Consider the following 14,165-nt stretch of genomic DNA (forward strand, 5'->3'; position numbering starts at 1 on the left):
CAATTGAGAGGATGAGGTTTGCCCTTACTATTATATTTTCACACCCTAGTAGAATCCTTTATAATATTTTAATTGAATTTTTACTCATTTTAGGGTTCTCCCACCTTTTTTCAATTAAACAGAATTCCCCATTTGGTAAGGCTGAGTTTGGATGGAGTACAAATGCAAATATGTAGAGTGTAAAATCTTATGGCTGCGTTTGGAAATGATGCAAATGGAGTGTAGGTCCTGGTTCAGGATAAATTTGCACTCTGGTTCACTTTAGACTGTGTTTGACAACATTACATTTTTACATTGACAAATGACTGACCAATGCATATTTACATTGATAATAAGATGTAAAAGTATATCAATAAAAAAGAAGTAAATTTGCATTCAAGTGGGCTTTTGATAAAAAAAAATGTTTTATTAGAATTCGTGTTTGCATCCATTATAGCTAAAAGTCTGCTTGGTAATAAGCTAACTTTGTCAACGCAAAATTAACCCAATTTTACAATTTATATGAACTGTTTTATACCCTAAATATTTGCATTTACACATATTTGCGTCATTTCCAAACACAGCCTATATTTTATATTATTTTGTATGTATTTATACTGTACATATTTACATTTGTACTCTTAATGCTCAGTTTGGAAGGAGTGCAAATACATACAAAATAATACAAAAATACAAGGTTTTGTCCTCTATATATTTGTATTTGTATTCCTTCCAAACTGAGCCTAAGAGTCAAATGTTAATGGAAGCAAATTTATACTTCGGTTCAGTTTTATGGGCCATTGGTAAGAATACTTATTTTGTGCTGAAAATGAAAGTAAACTTTTTTAATGTTTTTGCATTTAAATTTGCACTCAAATTAAAAAAAAAAAAAGAGAAGTAAATTTTAATCTTGAAAATTGTATTTGTATCCATTACAATCAAGTAGAATACAAAATTTATCAATGTAAAACCAAACCAAATTTGCATTTTTATACATCCAACATATTTGCAGTTGCATTCTTACAATAATCATATATAAACGAAAAACAACATTGGTTTTTGCTAAATAATAATAAATTTCACATCAAGGAACACAATCATCAAAACTCTGAAAAGAAAACCAATTAATGGTGACTCAGTTTGAAGGTTCTCTCCGACTGTTTGTAGAGAGACCTGGGACCAAATATAGCTGCCACCAGGATTGGGTGGGTTATGAGTTCGGGGGATGGCCTGGATGGCCTACCCCATTGTCTCCCATGAAGCAAAAGAAAAAAAAAAAGAAGAAAAAAACCCTTAAAAATATTTTATAAATTCATATTTCTTTAGAAATATTTGTGTGAACTAATATAAGAAATATTGAATGAGAGAAATAGTGCAGGATTTATTTTAAGCCTAATGGGTGCAGGATATGGATCATGTTTTAGTAAAAATAAATTTTTGTGCAAAAATTTTCTGCGTGCTCTCTCTGTAGCAAAAACTTATATACTATTATAAATTCTATTGTTATTACAAACAATAACAAAAATTTTCAACTCTTTTCATCATATATATATATATATATTATAAAAAAGTAATTAATATAATAAATTTGTAAAAATGCAATATAAATAATATATTTATTAATAAATAAATAGTATATATATATATCGGATTGAGTCTTCTTGAATCGGATAGGGGGTGATTCAAATCCAATCTGATTTTTTATCAGATCCTATTTTCTGATCTGATCCAATCTGAAGATCTGAACAGGGGAGATCCAAGTTGAACAAAATAGGTTCGGATCTTGGCTCATATCTGATCAGAATCCAATCCATTTGCACCCCTAATCATTTGAACCTCAAATCTAATGTTATTGATGTATTTTTCTGGAATTTATATGGATTTTCAATCATATTACCTTTCCAATATTTTTTGCATGCATTTTCAATTCTCTGAACCCTGGAAAATACTTAGGTTAGAGACTATCTAGAGATATCATCAATGGTGGTTGTTGCTAGGTGTTCTAATTCTTGAGACAACTGGAAAAACATGATTATATTGTCCTAAAATCACTGTTTGTTTCCCTAGAAAACATTGGAGACTACATGGGTTTTGACTATCTACTCATGACTTACTAGTTTTAGTGCCTATATCAAATTATCAATTTAGTAAAATAAAGCGTTTATAGACTATTATAATAGTCTGCCTTATCAGGCTTAAAAAAAAAAAAAAAGACTACTAATTATGATGGTCTACAAAGGTGGGTTCGAAATTTCTTCTAGAACATCTTTTTCCTTTGATCGGATGAGAGGACTTACTAGAGTTTTGACAAAGGAAGATATGAGAAAACCATATTAACCTTTCAGTCAGAAGAATTTCAAAGATTTAACCCTTACAATTCTTGCCCTAATTGGCAATTGGTGTTCTAAGTTCAAAATTTAAAATATGGTTCTCTCAAAATGAGGGCTTTTACTCTTTCAATCTTAAGATCTTCCATGGGAGTTTTTATGTACTTCCCCTTTGAGATAACAAAAATTTATTGCTTTGTATTTTAGTGAATAAGTTTTAGGGAAAATCTATGATGTCCTAAAGACATGATACAGAAGGCTTTGACTAATCAAAACCCCCATGAATTTTGATGAAAACCCACCTAATTGGTTATCACTTTGTGATGCCGATTGATTGGTTAAGTTTTTTTGGTATCATGCCTTTCCAACATCATAGTTGAACCCTAAGTTTTAAAGAGTTGGCAGTTCCATGTTAAAGTCAAGTACTTTACACCAGTATTTTAGGGTTATTATCTAAAACTCCCCTTCACCTTTCTCCATTTCTCTTAAACATACCTTGACTTGTAGAAACCTCTAGTACATGAACAATTTTTTTGCAAAATTACTCTACTATCCCTTCGATCGAGCTGCCATAAAAAAAAATACCGAAAGTAGTTATTATTAACTAAAATTCTCAAGAGTAGCCTGATTGCAATACTTGAAATCGAAAGTGGAACCAATTGTTAGAGCAGTTCAAATGACATAGAATTGAGTTGGGTGTGTTTGATTCACCCAGCTAGATAAACAATAAAAAGGAAAAAAGAGAAAATACAATAAGATAAGGTACAAACAATGTAGAATGTAAACATGGTCTCATAACCCCATATCTCTACACCCCCTTAATTGATGCCCAGAAATAAGCATAGTTTGTCACTAAGAAAGTAAGAAATTAAGCACGTATCAAAGCTTTGGTAAAGAAATCTACTAACTGAAGACCAAACAACACATGATGACAGGTAATATGGCTCCTATATATAGTACTCCACCTTAGTAGAGAATTTAGAGACAATTTGATGTTTTTTACACTTCCATGATCAAATTAAGATCAAAATTTCACAATGTATTGGTGGATAGGCATTGTTTTGAGGTTTAACTTGTTTTATGGGGTAGACAGGCCTTATATCGCCCCCCTTGAATAGGTTTGAAAAAAAAAACTATAAAAAAATAAAGCACTCAACAATACAAATTGATATGTCCCATCTGACATATTAGTTTGTATCAATATTTAGAACCTTGTCCAAGAAAAATACACCACACCGTAGTAGAACGTTTACTGTCAGGGTACCCATCCCAATCAACATCATGTTAGACAATATATGCCCTTAGCTCTAATCAGATTGATGTACATAAAACATATGTCAATAAATGAATAAAATACATTATTATTTTATGTTTTAATTGATATATTTCTATGAATTACTCCTTAAACTGGACACTTATGAGACTTGCATTAATTTAGAATGTTCTAAATTTGGGGAGTTTATACTGACAAGGCTAACATTGATGTGCTACTGAATTGGTGAAGCGACTTGTCTCAGCTATTAAGCTTAGACCCTAAGTATAGCTAGTGGGTGTTTTGAAGAAACATTGAGCTTGAACCAATTTCTACTTATGCTTTGGACCTTGGAGATAAATGGGTAAAATTGGAAAGTTGTACTTAACTCCAAACTTGATTTTGATATTTTACTAGGTTTTCAACTAAACTGTCTTTAATATGCCAATCAATGAGATTCATCAAGGGTTGAATATCTAGGTATGTTGGGGCAGTTTAGGAAATTATCTTAGTGGGTGATCATAGTGTTAGAATTAGCCCCTTTGTCGGACAAAGTGAATATTAGGGTTTACACTCTTTTTGATGGAAACCTAAACTACTAGCAATGGATTTCAATTGTATTTGAAATCTTATGTATAAAAAGTATTTTTATGAAATAGGTTTGCAAAAAGTTTTAATCCGGGGTCCTTTCGAGCAAAGAGTGTGACATTGCATTTTGTAGTCAGGAAAGATGTTCTTTCTTGTGGGTAGTATTTTGATGATTATTGACCGAGATGTTAGGTTTAAGAGACCATTACATGGATGATTACCTAATGTGATTTATCTTACATAAGTCCATTATCCTTGGGTCTTCATAGGATGGCTGAATCCAATGACCAATTATGTGTAAATGTTGGACCCAAACTGAGTACAAGCTAATTGAGTTAGGAGTTCACTACCCCTAACACAGTGAATTCGGCCTAACCTCTTCCAGAGGTGGGGCCAAACCCTTATGGACTTGTGTGAAATCTTAGTGGATTCTGCACCATACAATATTCAGGCCCAAAGTGGCCATGCACCTAGACCATTAAAGAAAATGGGCCTAAGGCCCATTACTAATATGATTAGTTAAGAGATCACTTGACAACTTAAGTTGTCATGTGATTAGGGTTGAAAATAGGCATGGATCTGGGTATGGAACATCCATTCTCTTAAGAAGATAATTCTTATCAATTAAAAATGAAGTCCTAATCCAAATGTGATTTGGATCAGCTCTTAATTAGACTAGGAGAGTGCTCTATATAAGGAATTAAGAAGGGAGGGGAAAATTCCCTAGATTTCTCCAATCTCTTGCTCTTCTTCCCCCTTGACTCCTAGAAACCCTAATTTAACCCAGCCGTGATAGGGACTAGGGCTGTAATTGAATCACATTCGGATCAAATGTAGCAAAATCCGCATCTGATCCGATTATTGATCGCATACACCTGAATTCGATCTGAAATTTGATCGGATTTAAAGACTTATATTCGAATCTGAATCCTAATGGACTTAGATCGGATTCAGATTTAATCCAACTCCACTACAAATTTTTTAAAATATCAGAAATATTGAAAATTTATTTATTTTTAACCTTTATATATAATAAATTAATATAAATATAACACACTAAATTTATTACATACATAAATTCATATATAATATAATATATAGAATATATTTCTATAATTTTAAATGTAATTATATACAACTTATATATTAAAATTAATAAATGTTATATTATAATCAGACCCACCTCTGATAATGGTGGATTTCTCTTTTGTGGAAGAATCTCGAAAAGTCTCTTGAATGTGGTTCAAGATGGTAAAGAAAGAAGGACAAAATTGTAAGTTTGATACTAGGTATCAACTAGGGTTTTTTTATTGAATATTTTTCTTTGCAATAGATGAACATGTGTCCTATATTTCTAGCCTCTAATAGGTATTTAAAGGCTTCTAATAAGTCTCAAATAATGGGTAATGGTTGGTTTTAGATGAGCCACAAATTCAGTCCAAGTTTGGCTAGTCAAAACTAGTTAGGTTTCTATTCATACTAGAAGTTTTTGCAATCTTGTTTGAACCACTTCCCATAGGTTTCTAATTTCTCAAGGGATAGGAGAGAAGGCAATCTTATATGGTGTGAGACCCACTTTCCAATTGGATTGAACCATAATAGAGCCCACTTACTCAATTGAACTAAGTTGGGACTACTAGACAGAATTAACTCTAATTAAATAGTAACTCGTCCATTAAATTATGGTCCTGAACGTTTCAGCCCATTAGTACTTAATTGTAACAACTTGGGCTTCATCTACCTTATGAGCCCAAGTCCTATTGGTCCAATTCCAATTAAATCTCCATCAAGTTTTTCGGATTAATAAGATATTTGCTACATGATCTCCCAACTATCAATATCCAACACGAGGATCTCAGGAAATAATAATTTTTTGCAAATACCTTTTCAAAAATAAACTATTTATAAGTAAATATAGGGTAAATTTTTTAAACTTCTCTCGAAGTTTCAATGACTCAGTTTGGAAGGAGTACAAATGCAAGTATGTACAATGCAAATACATACAAAATAATAAAATATATAAGGTTTTGCACTCTACATATTTTGCATTTGTACTCCTTCCAAACTGAGCCTAAGCACTGCTAAAACCTCCTTTGAAGTTTGGCAATTGCAATCACCTCCTTTGAACTTTCTGAAATAGTTGTAAGTAGGCCTCTTCTATTAGAATCCTCTAACAAGAGGAACAAAAATGTCCAAAATGCTAATGTAATTACTATTGAGGTTGGTTTTTATAGAAAAAACAATACAAATTTTATGAACAAAAAAAAAAAAAAGAGTTTGAAGTTGTAGCTTTACCTTTGAGCCATTAATATGAAGGGCAGATTTAAAAAATAAATCAGTTTCAGAAAAGAGATTAAAAGGGGTTTTGGGGTAGTGATTGATATGAACAGAAAAATTGGAAAATAAACTACTTGGTTAAAAATTAATCGCATGGGTATTTTGGGTATTTTGTGCCAATTGTTAAAGGATTCTAATAAATGAAGTTTATTTGCATCTATGTTACAAAGTTCAAGGGAGGTTTCAACAATTTACTCTTAAATATATACTTTTGCAAAGTAGATCTGAATAGCTCTTGAAATCTACTATGGATAATTTTTCTATCCAGTAAAAGGGGTATGTTCATAGATATTATCTTTGTTTGACAAAGTGGTTGATCCTATTTCAATAATCACTTACTTAGATATTCTTCATAAATACTCTAACATACCTAGATGTGACCCCAAAAGAATCCCATTGATTGGCATATCAAAAGCATCTTTACCATTATTAAGTTAGGGATAAAAAAACAATGGTTCAACTATTACACCTATCCAAAAGTCTAAAAACAATCTAAAACTTGGTTTGGTTAAATGCTTCAAGTAAACACCCATTCTCATACTTTGGGTCACAACACTAATAGGTGAGACAGCTTGCTCCATCACTTAGGTAGTGTGTGAATGTCAACCTTGTTAAGATTAGATTATCAAAGTCTATACACAGGTTGAGGACATTTAGACTACACACTAAATATGATGTTTTAAATATAATCCTAATGTATACAATGGTTAATTTAGCAAAAGTGCACCACATGACACATGAAATAATTGCACTTTTATTCATAGTAACAATCAATTATAAACACAATTGGACCTAAGGGCATACACTATCCAACAACTCCCGCTTACACTCAATTCCAATCAAGTACTAGCCATAGCCCCATACTCTCTACCTTTTAAATTTAAACATCCCCATGCTTCATGATCTCACAAATGATGTGATGCTTACGCTCGATGTGCTTTGACTTCAAGTGTGCTCTTGGCTCCAAAGCATGACCTCACAAAAGATGTGTTGCTAGAAACCATTCCAAGTTGTTAAATGAATTATTCATCCATACGACCTATTTGGTAACTGACCCTTGCTTGCTACTTTTCCAACTTACAGTTGTTAAATCTAATAGGAAGATAAGTCCAAATGGTACCTTTTTATCATCTGGATTTCCCTAGAAATCGACATTTTTATACCCTACAACCTACAATGCATTATCCTCAAAGACAAGGAAATAATCCTTGGTTTTTTTTAAGATATTTGAGTATATTTTCAATAGTAGTCCAATGACAAGTATTTGCTTAATTTCCACATTGACAACTTGTGCTATGTATGGGTGATTGCACAACATTGCATATATGAGGCTCCCTATGGCAAAGGCATAAGGGAATGCCTTCATCTTCTCCACCTCCTTAGATGCCTTTGATGACATGCCCTTGGAGAGAGTGACTCTATGCCTAAAAGGTATTGGACCCTTCTTAGAATCTTGCATGTTGAACCTTCTCATGACCTTATCTATTTAAGTATATTGAGATAGCCCTATAAAGTCCTCAAGATGAGCACCATGGTGGAAAAACTTGGCAATCCCCCTGGAGGAAAGCCTTCTTTGCATCCATTTTTGTTGCTACTTCGTTCTCAACACCTTTCCCCTCATCTCTTGATCCTCCCACCAGTGACATTGCTATCAAAGTTCTTCCTTCAAATGAGGGGAATCGGCTGTGTTGTCACAAATGAGGAGATCGAAAGGTCTCTTTCTCCTCTTCATTATGCTCATGTTAGAAAATGTGTCTACAGTCGGCCACCCATGGCTGAAATCCAGGATTTCCTAATTTTCTCTTTCAAAATTCAAGCAGATGTTATGGTGACTGCCATTGATTCTCGTCACATTCTGATTAGATTTTTGTTTGCAGAAGATTTTGTCAAAGCATGGTTGAAGGAAAGCTTCTGATTAAAGATTATCTATCTCTTTATGTTGCTTTAATGCACCTCTAGAATGGAATTAGGTTGGGAACCATCAATTATACCACTCTGGGTGAACTTTTTTCTCCTTCTATTTAACCTTGAGGCTCTGTTTAGTTTGTTGGATTTTCAGTCATGGAGTTCTTTGTCTCTCCCTCCATCTTCCTCTTCTCTCTTCTCCCTCGTAACAGTAATTTCCCATATATAAAACCAAACAATGGAAATATAATTTTTTACACTTTGCCATCCCATCTTTTCCCACAAACCAAATGGAGCCTAAAACTATCTTTGATCCATGGCGCAAGTGGCTGGGTGTGTGTTGAAAGTGGACTATGTGACCAAGCGACTGACTCGAACTACTTTGGGTAGGGTTTTGGTTGAGGTGGGCCTACTGAAAGATCTCCCCTCGTGTGTGGGTTAGCCTAGGGAAGGAAGGTTATTGGCAGAAAATATCTATGAAGACCCCCCTAAATACTGTATTTACTATTATAAATAAGGACACAGGGAGGAGTGTCATCTGAAAAAAAATAAAAAAAAACTGAGAAATTAAGTCGAAACCAAAGACCATACGAAAACGGAGGCTCTAGCTAAATCAATTCCCAGGGTGGTCCGATCTGAATTTAGGAAGACTGGGAATATGCTAGAGCTTGATCTCCAAGTTGTGCATAACACTGTTCGACAGGTAAGTTTACAATCAGCGAAGGATCCAATACGCCTATAGTGACAGAGAATTCAAGCCCGAAGACTGTTGTAGCTAGTCTTGCAAAACCATACAACTGAACTCATTCCAGTTCCAAAGATGATAGCGCTATGGTTGTTACCTAAAGTTTCAGATCCGCTTCTTGGCAGTTCTGAAAGGAAAAGCAACTTGGGCTGAGGCCACAATTATAGTGGAGGGTCTAAAAAAGCTAAAGAGCAACTAGATAAGCTCTTTTCAAAGAAAAAAAAAAAAAAAAAGAAAAGAAAATTTCTAAAGTGATGGACACCAGCACTTCAGAAGTGCTGGTGTGCGGAGGAAATTTTTTGACTTAAATTAGTTTGATAAGCAAAACTCTATCATCTCAAGCTTCAAACTCCAAATCCTAATGCTCAGCACTGATGAGTTAGAATTGCATTCTCTTTGTTCTTGAGAAAGACTTGGCTCCATTTTAGGACTACTAGTCACACCATTTTTTATTACATGAGAGAGCACATTTTGGATATCGGAATCATCAATCAGAATCCAACTTGAATTGGGTGGGAGAGCAAATTTTTTATTACTAAACGGCATTGTATAATCAATATATATGCACGGTTGTTAAAACATCCAACATTGGAATTTATATAACAAAAATTCGACTTGGACTGGGTGGGGCTCATCAATCAAACTTAAGATTTGTGTTAAAAGCCTCTTACATCTTTGGCTAATGATTGGCGAGGAAAATGTGAGATTCTGTGCTGCCTTCATTCATATTCGGATTTATATCTTTTTGATTCCTTTTAAAAGTTTAAATGAAAATGAAGGATAAAATAGTCATAATGTATGGTTTAATTCCTTCTGAAAACTATGCATGTTTAAGTGTATTCTTTCCTTTTAACTTTTATCTTTTAAGATGAATCTTTTAAGTTTAAGGCTCCATTCGATTTTCGATAAATTATTTACTTGGAAAAATGCATTTACTTGGGTATGTTTTTTTTAAGAAACACATGCCCGAATAAGTGCATTTATCTATGTTCTTTTATTTTTCATTTAATAAGATAATAATCATTTTAGTCATAAAAATCCATTATTAAAAAGAATATTTTTGTATCCCATTCAAGTGTGGCAACTTTCCCCTTAGGTGGCCTAGGAGATGGGTATTACCTATAGCTGCCCAGGAAAATAAACTTTTCCTAGTACCCACATAAATCTAAGAAAAGAACATTGAATTCTTGGTCAATGGGAACCAAAATTCCATTGACCAACTTACCCTTATTGTTCCTTTTTCTCTCATTTCTTATTTTTTAAAATAAAATCATACAACTTTTTGTTTTCCAATGAAACCCCCAATACATGGTTTAAACATCATGAGATTGGGTATCCAATTGGGAATTGGAAATTGTAATATTGTATAAACATGAAGGGTATTTTCGTCCATGAGAAACTCAAGTAAAAAATAAACTTACTAAATCAGCGGTAGGTCAGCGAGATCTGAAAACTCTGCAAACTGATTTGCTAAGTTCAGGGTTCCAGCTTTTGGCGCTACCATTAACGGACGTTCGATTGTTCCGGAGCCAACCAATGCTGCCAAACTTCTTTCCCCATTTTCATTCATTCATTTCTAACTGCCTTCCTCTCGTCAATCAATGTCTGATCGAACCCAAAGAAAACAAGGAGGAAAGCAAAGGAAGAAAAAAATAGAGGAGAGAGAAAAATTAAGAGGAACTTTGGATCATCCTAAGTGTTCTTCGTCTTCTCTGGTTCGCCTGTTTCGGGCCCGAGATGGGGAAGATGGTGTAGAATGACAGAATAATAAGTGCAGAACAAAACTCACAGGTCGTTTTCCTCTCCTTAGGCGTACAGGAAAACGTTCTTCTCTGTGTTTGTTCTGTAACTGTAACGTACGCTCATCTCTTTTGCCTGTTTTCCTGTACGCCCAAACCTCTCCGTTGTTTCTCTTTCTTTTCTTTCTCCAATCTCATCTTATTACCTGAAGGGTCTTCATTGAAGCCATGATCACCAAAACTCATCTATTGTTCTCTCTCATTCTCTTCTCCTTCCTCTCAAATGTCATTTTTAAGACCGAAGCCTCCGCCGGTTCGTTCCTCCTGAGTTGCGGCTCTACAAGCTCCGGCGCCGATTCCGATGGCAGAACATGGGAGCCCGACTCTAAGTACCTCGAGACACAGGATAATTCAATGCCTTCTACAGCTGAATTCCAGGACCCATCTCTTCCTTCTACAATTCCATACATGAGCGCCAGAGTTTTCACAGCTCCATCCTCATACAAGTTCTCCATTTCCCCAAACGACAGGCACTGGGTCAGACTCCATTTCTATCCAACTTCCTACAGCGGCCTTAACGCCACTGACGCCTTCTTCTCAGTTGTTGCAGGTGGGGTTACACTTCTTAACAATTTCAGCGCTTACATTACAGCCGAAGCTCTCACACAGGCTTACATCATCAGAGAATTCTCTCTGGTCCCCGTTCCCACCGGCCAACTCAGCCTCACCTTCACGCCTTCTGACAAACGTGATGGTTCCTTCGCTTTTATCAATGGCATTGAAGTGATTCCGATGCCGAATGTGTTCCTGAATGCGATGCTGGTGGGGTTCCTCGATCAGCCCGTTGACGTCCAGAGCTCTAATCTACAGACTATGTACAGGCTCAATGTGGGTGGGCAGTATATTTCTCCTGTAAATGATTCTGGCCTCACCAGAACCTGGTACGATGATTCTCCATATCTGTTTGGTGCTAATATGGGCATCTCCTTTGAGGCTGGCAAGAATGTAACTATCCAATATACCGACGAGCAGAAGCCTGCAGCTCCGCTTGATGTCTACAGCTCTGCGAGGACGATGGGACCAGAATCCACTGTCAATGCGAATGCTAATCTCACATGGGTGTTCCAGGTTGATGGGAGTTTCATGTATGTAGTTAGATTTCACTTCTGTGAACTGGACATGACCAAGGTTAATCAGAGAGTGTTCGACATTTACGTCAACAACCAGACGGCACAGGTGGGGGCCGATGTTATCTTATGGTCTGGTGGAAGGGGAATACCGATGTACAAGGATTTTGCAGTGTTTGCTACCGAAGAACCCGGTGATGAAATGCTGTGGGTGGCATTGCATCCCACTGTCTCTGCGAGGCCTGAATACTATGATGCCATCCTTAATGGATTGGAGATATTCAAGCTCAATGACAGCAACGCAAACTTGGCAGGGCCCAACCCTGTGCCATCGCCGATGCTCATCAAGGCCGAAGAAATGAGGGAGTTTGCTCCGCCGAGGTCCAATGGAAATGCCGAAGTCATTGGTGGGGCTGCTGGTGGTGCAGCTGCCGTTGGGCTTGTGGCCGCTATCTGCATTGCTGCATACCAGAGGAAGAAGAAAGTCGTCGGAGCTGACGCCGCCGGTCCATATGGTTGGTTGCCACTTTATGGAAGTAGCCACACCACGACGAGCAAGTCGACCATCTCCGGAAAGAGTACTGCCAGCAGCCACCTTTCATCCCTGGCTGTTAGTCTGTGCAGGCATTTCTCCCTGGCGGAGATAAAACAAGGTACGAAGAACTTCGATGAGTCTCAGGTTATTGGGGTTGGTGGCTTTGGGAAGGTGTATAAAGGAGTTATTGATGGAAGCACCAAGGTAGCTATTAAGAGAGCAAACCCATCTTCAGAACAAGGAGTCAATGAATTCCAGACCGAAATTGAGATGCTTTCTAAGTTGAGACACAGACATTTAGTGTCTCTGATTGGGTACTGCGAGGAGAACGACGAGATGATTTTGGTCTATGATTACATGGCTTTTGGGACTCTGAGGGAACATCTCTACAAGACCAATAAACCTCCTCTCTCCTGGAAGCAGAGGTTGGAGATCTGCATCGGAGCTGCAAGGGGACTTCACTACCTCCACACTGGTGCAAAATACACAATCATTCACAGGGATGTGAAGACCACCAACATCCTTCTGGACGACAAGTGGGTGGCCAAGGTTTCAGATTTTGGACTGTCGAAAACTGGTCCCGACATGATGAACCAGTCCCATGTTAGCACAGTGGTGAAAGGCAGCTTTGGGTATTTGGACCCTGAATACTTCCGACGGCAGCAGTTGACAGAGAAGTCCGATGTATACTCATTTGGGGTTGTTCTGTTTGAGGTGTTGTGCGCCAGGCCAGCTCTGAATCCAAGCCTTCCCAAGGAGCAAGTCAGTCTTGCAGACTGGGCCTTACACTGCCAGAAGAAAGGAGTGCTGGAGGACATCGTCGATCCTCACCTGAAGGAAAAGATCACCCCAGAATGCTTCAAGAAGTTCGCTGAGACAGCTGAGAAATGCTTGTCTGATCATGGACTTGACCGCCCCTCCATGGGTGATGTGTTGTGGAATCTTGAGTATTGCCTTCAAGTGCAAGAGAACCCCGACGGTGTGAAAATGGAGAAGGATGATAGCGAAACAATCAACGCTCCAATGGCTGCCAGTAGTTCTGATATAGAAATGTATCACGCCACTCTAGGCCTTGGAGCTGGAGGCAGCAGTGATGACGTGATCTTCTCTCAGTTTATCAATCCAAAGGGGCGATGAGGAAAGTTTTCTCATCAACATTAATTGATCAATCTTTGTTTGTTCTGCTAGAATCAGGTAGGATGAGGTGTCCCAGGAATGGAATTCGAGCAAATAATCCTTGCTGTTAGCGCTTTTTTCATTTTGGTTTAATTTCTTCACACAATGATCGATGCTTTTGTTATTTGTTATATATGTGAATGTTCCTTCCTAATTAGGCTATTGTAATTGATAGTCACATTTTACCAACAAATTAAGTGTATATGGAATTAACAACCACGAACAACTCTATCTCTTGCCATATTTTCTTATTATTACTGTTTTATTAATTCTATTAATGGACTTCTTTACCTCTATTCTTAAAATGTTATCCCACATTAATTATTATCATGGAACAGCTTGAATCCAAGGTTCAAAACTTTGATACTTATCCGTCGTATTGTATTGTATCGTATCTTTTGGCATGGTTATTGTTGAAAGGACTGATTTATACCCAAAAAGGCCAAACCTTGTCA

At 36.5% G+C, this 14,165-nt stretch overlaps 1 protein-coding gene across 1 annotated transcript; it reads left to right on the forward strand.

The window, feature by feature from the left end:
* The first annotated feature begins 10,447 nt into the window (after positions 1–10,447).
* On the forward strand, positions 10,448–13,936 carry LOC148845967 (receptor-like protein kinase ANXUR1). The gene has a single exon (XM_088955737.1). It carries the CDS (start codon positions 11,101–11,103, stop codon positions 13,669–13,671), a length of 2,571 nt encoding a protein of 856 aa, XP_088811863.1. The 5' UTR covers positions 10,448–11,100; the 3' UTR covers positions 13,672–13,936.
* The last annotated feature ends 229 nt before the right edge of the window (positions 13,937–14,165 follow it).

This window comes from Nelumbo lutea, chromosome 7 (assembly GCF_056320005.1).
Source record: "Nelumbo lutea isolate HS-2025 chromosome 7, American lotus-T2T, whole genome shotgun sequence".
NCBI classification, from domain to species: domain Eukaryota; kingdom Viridiplantae; phylum Streptophyta; class Magnoliopsida; order Proteales; family Nelumbonaceae; genus Nelumbo; species Nelumbo lutea.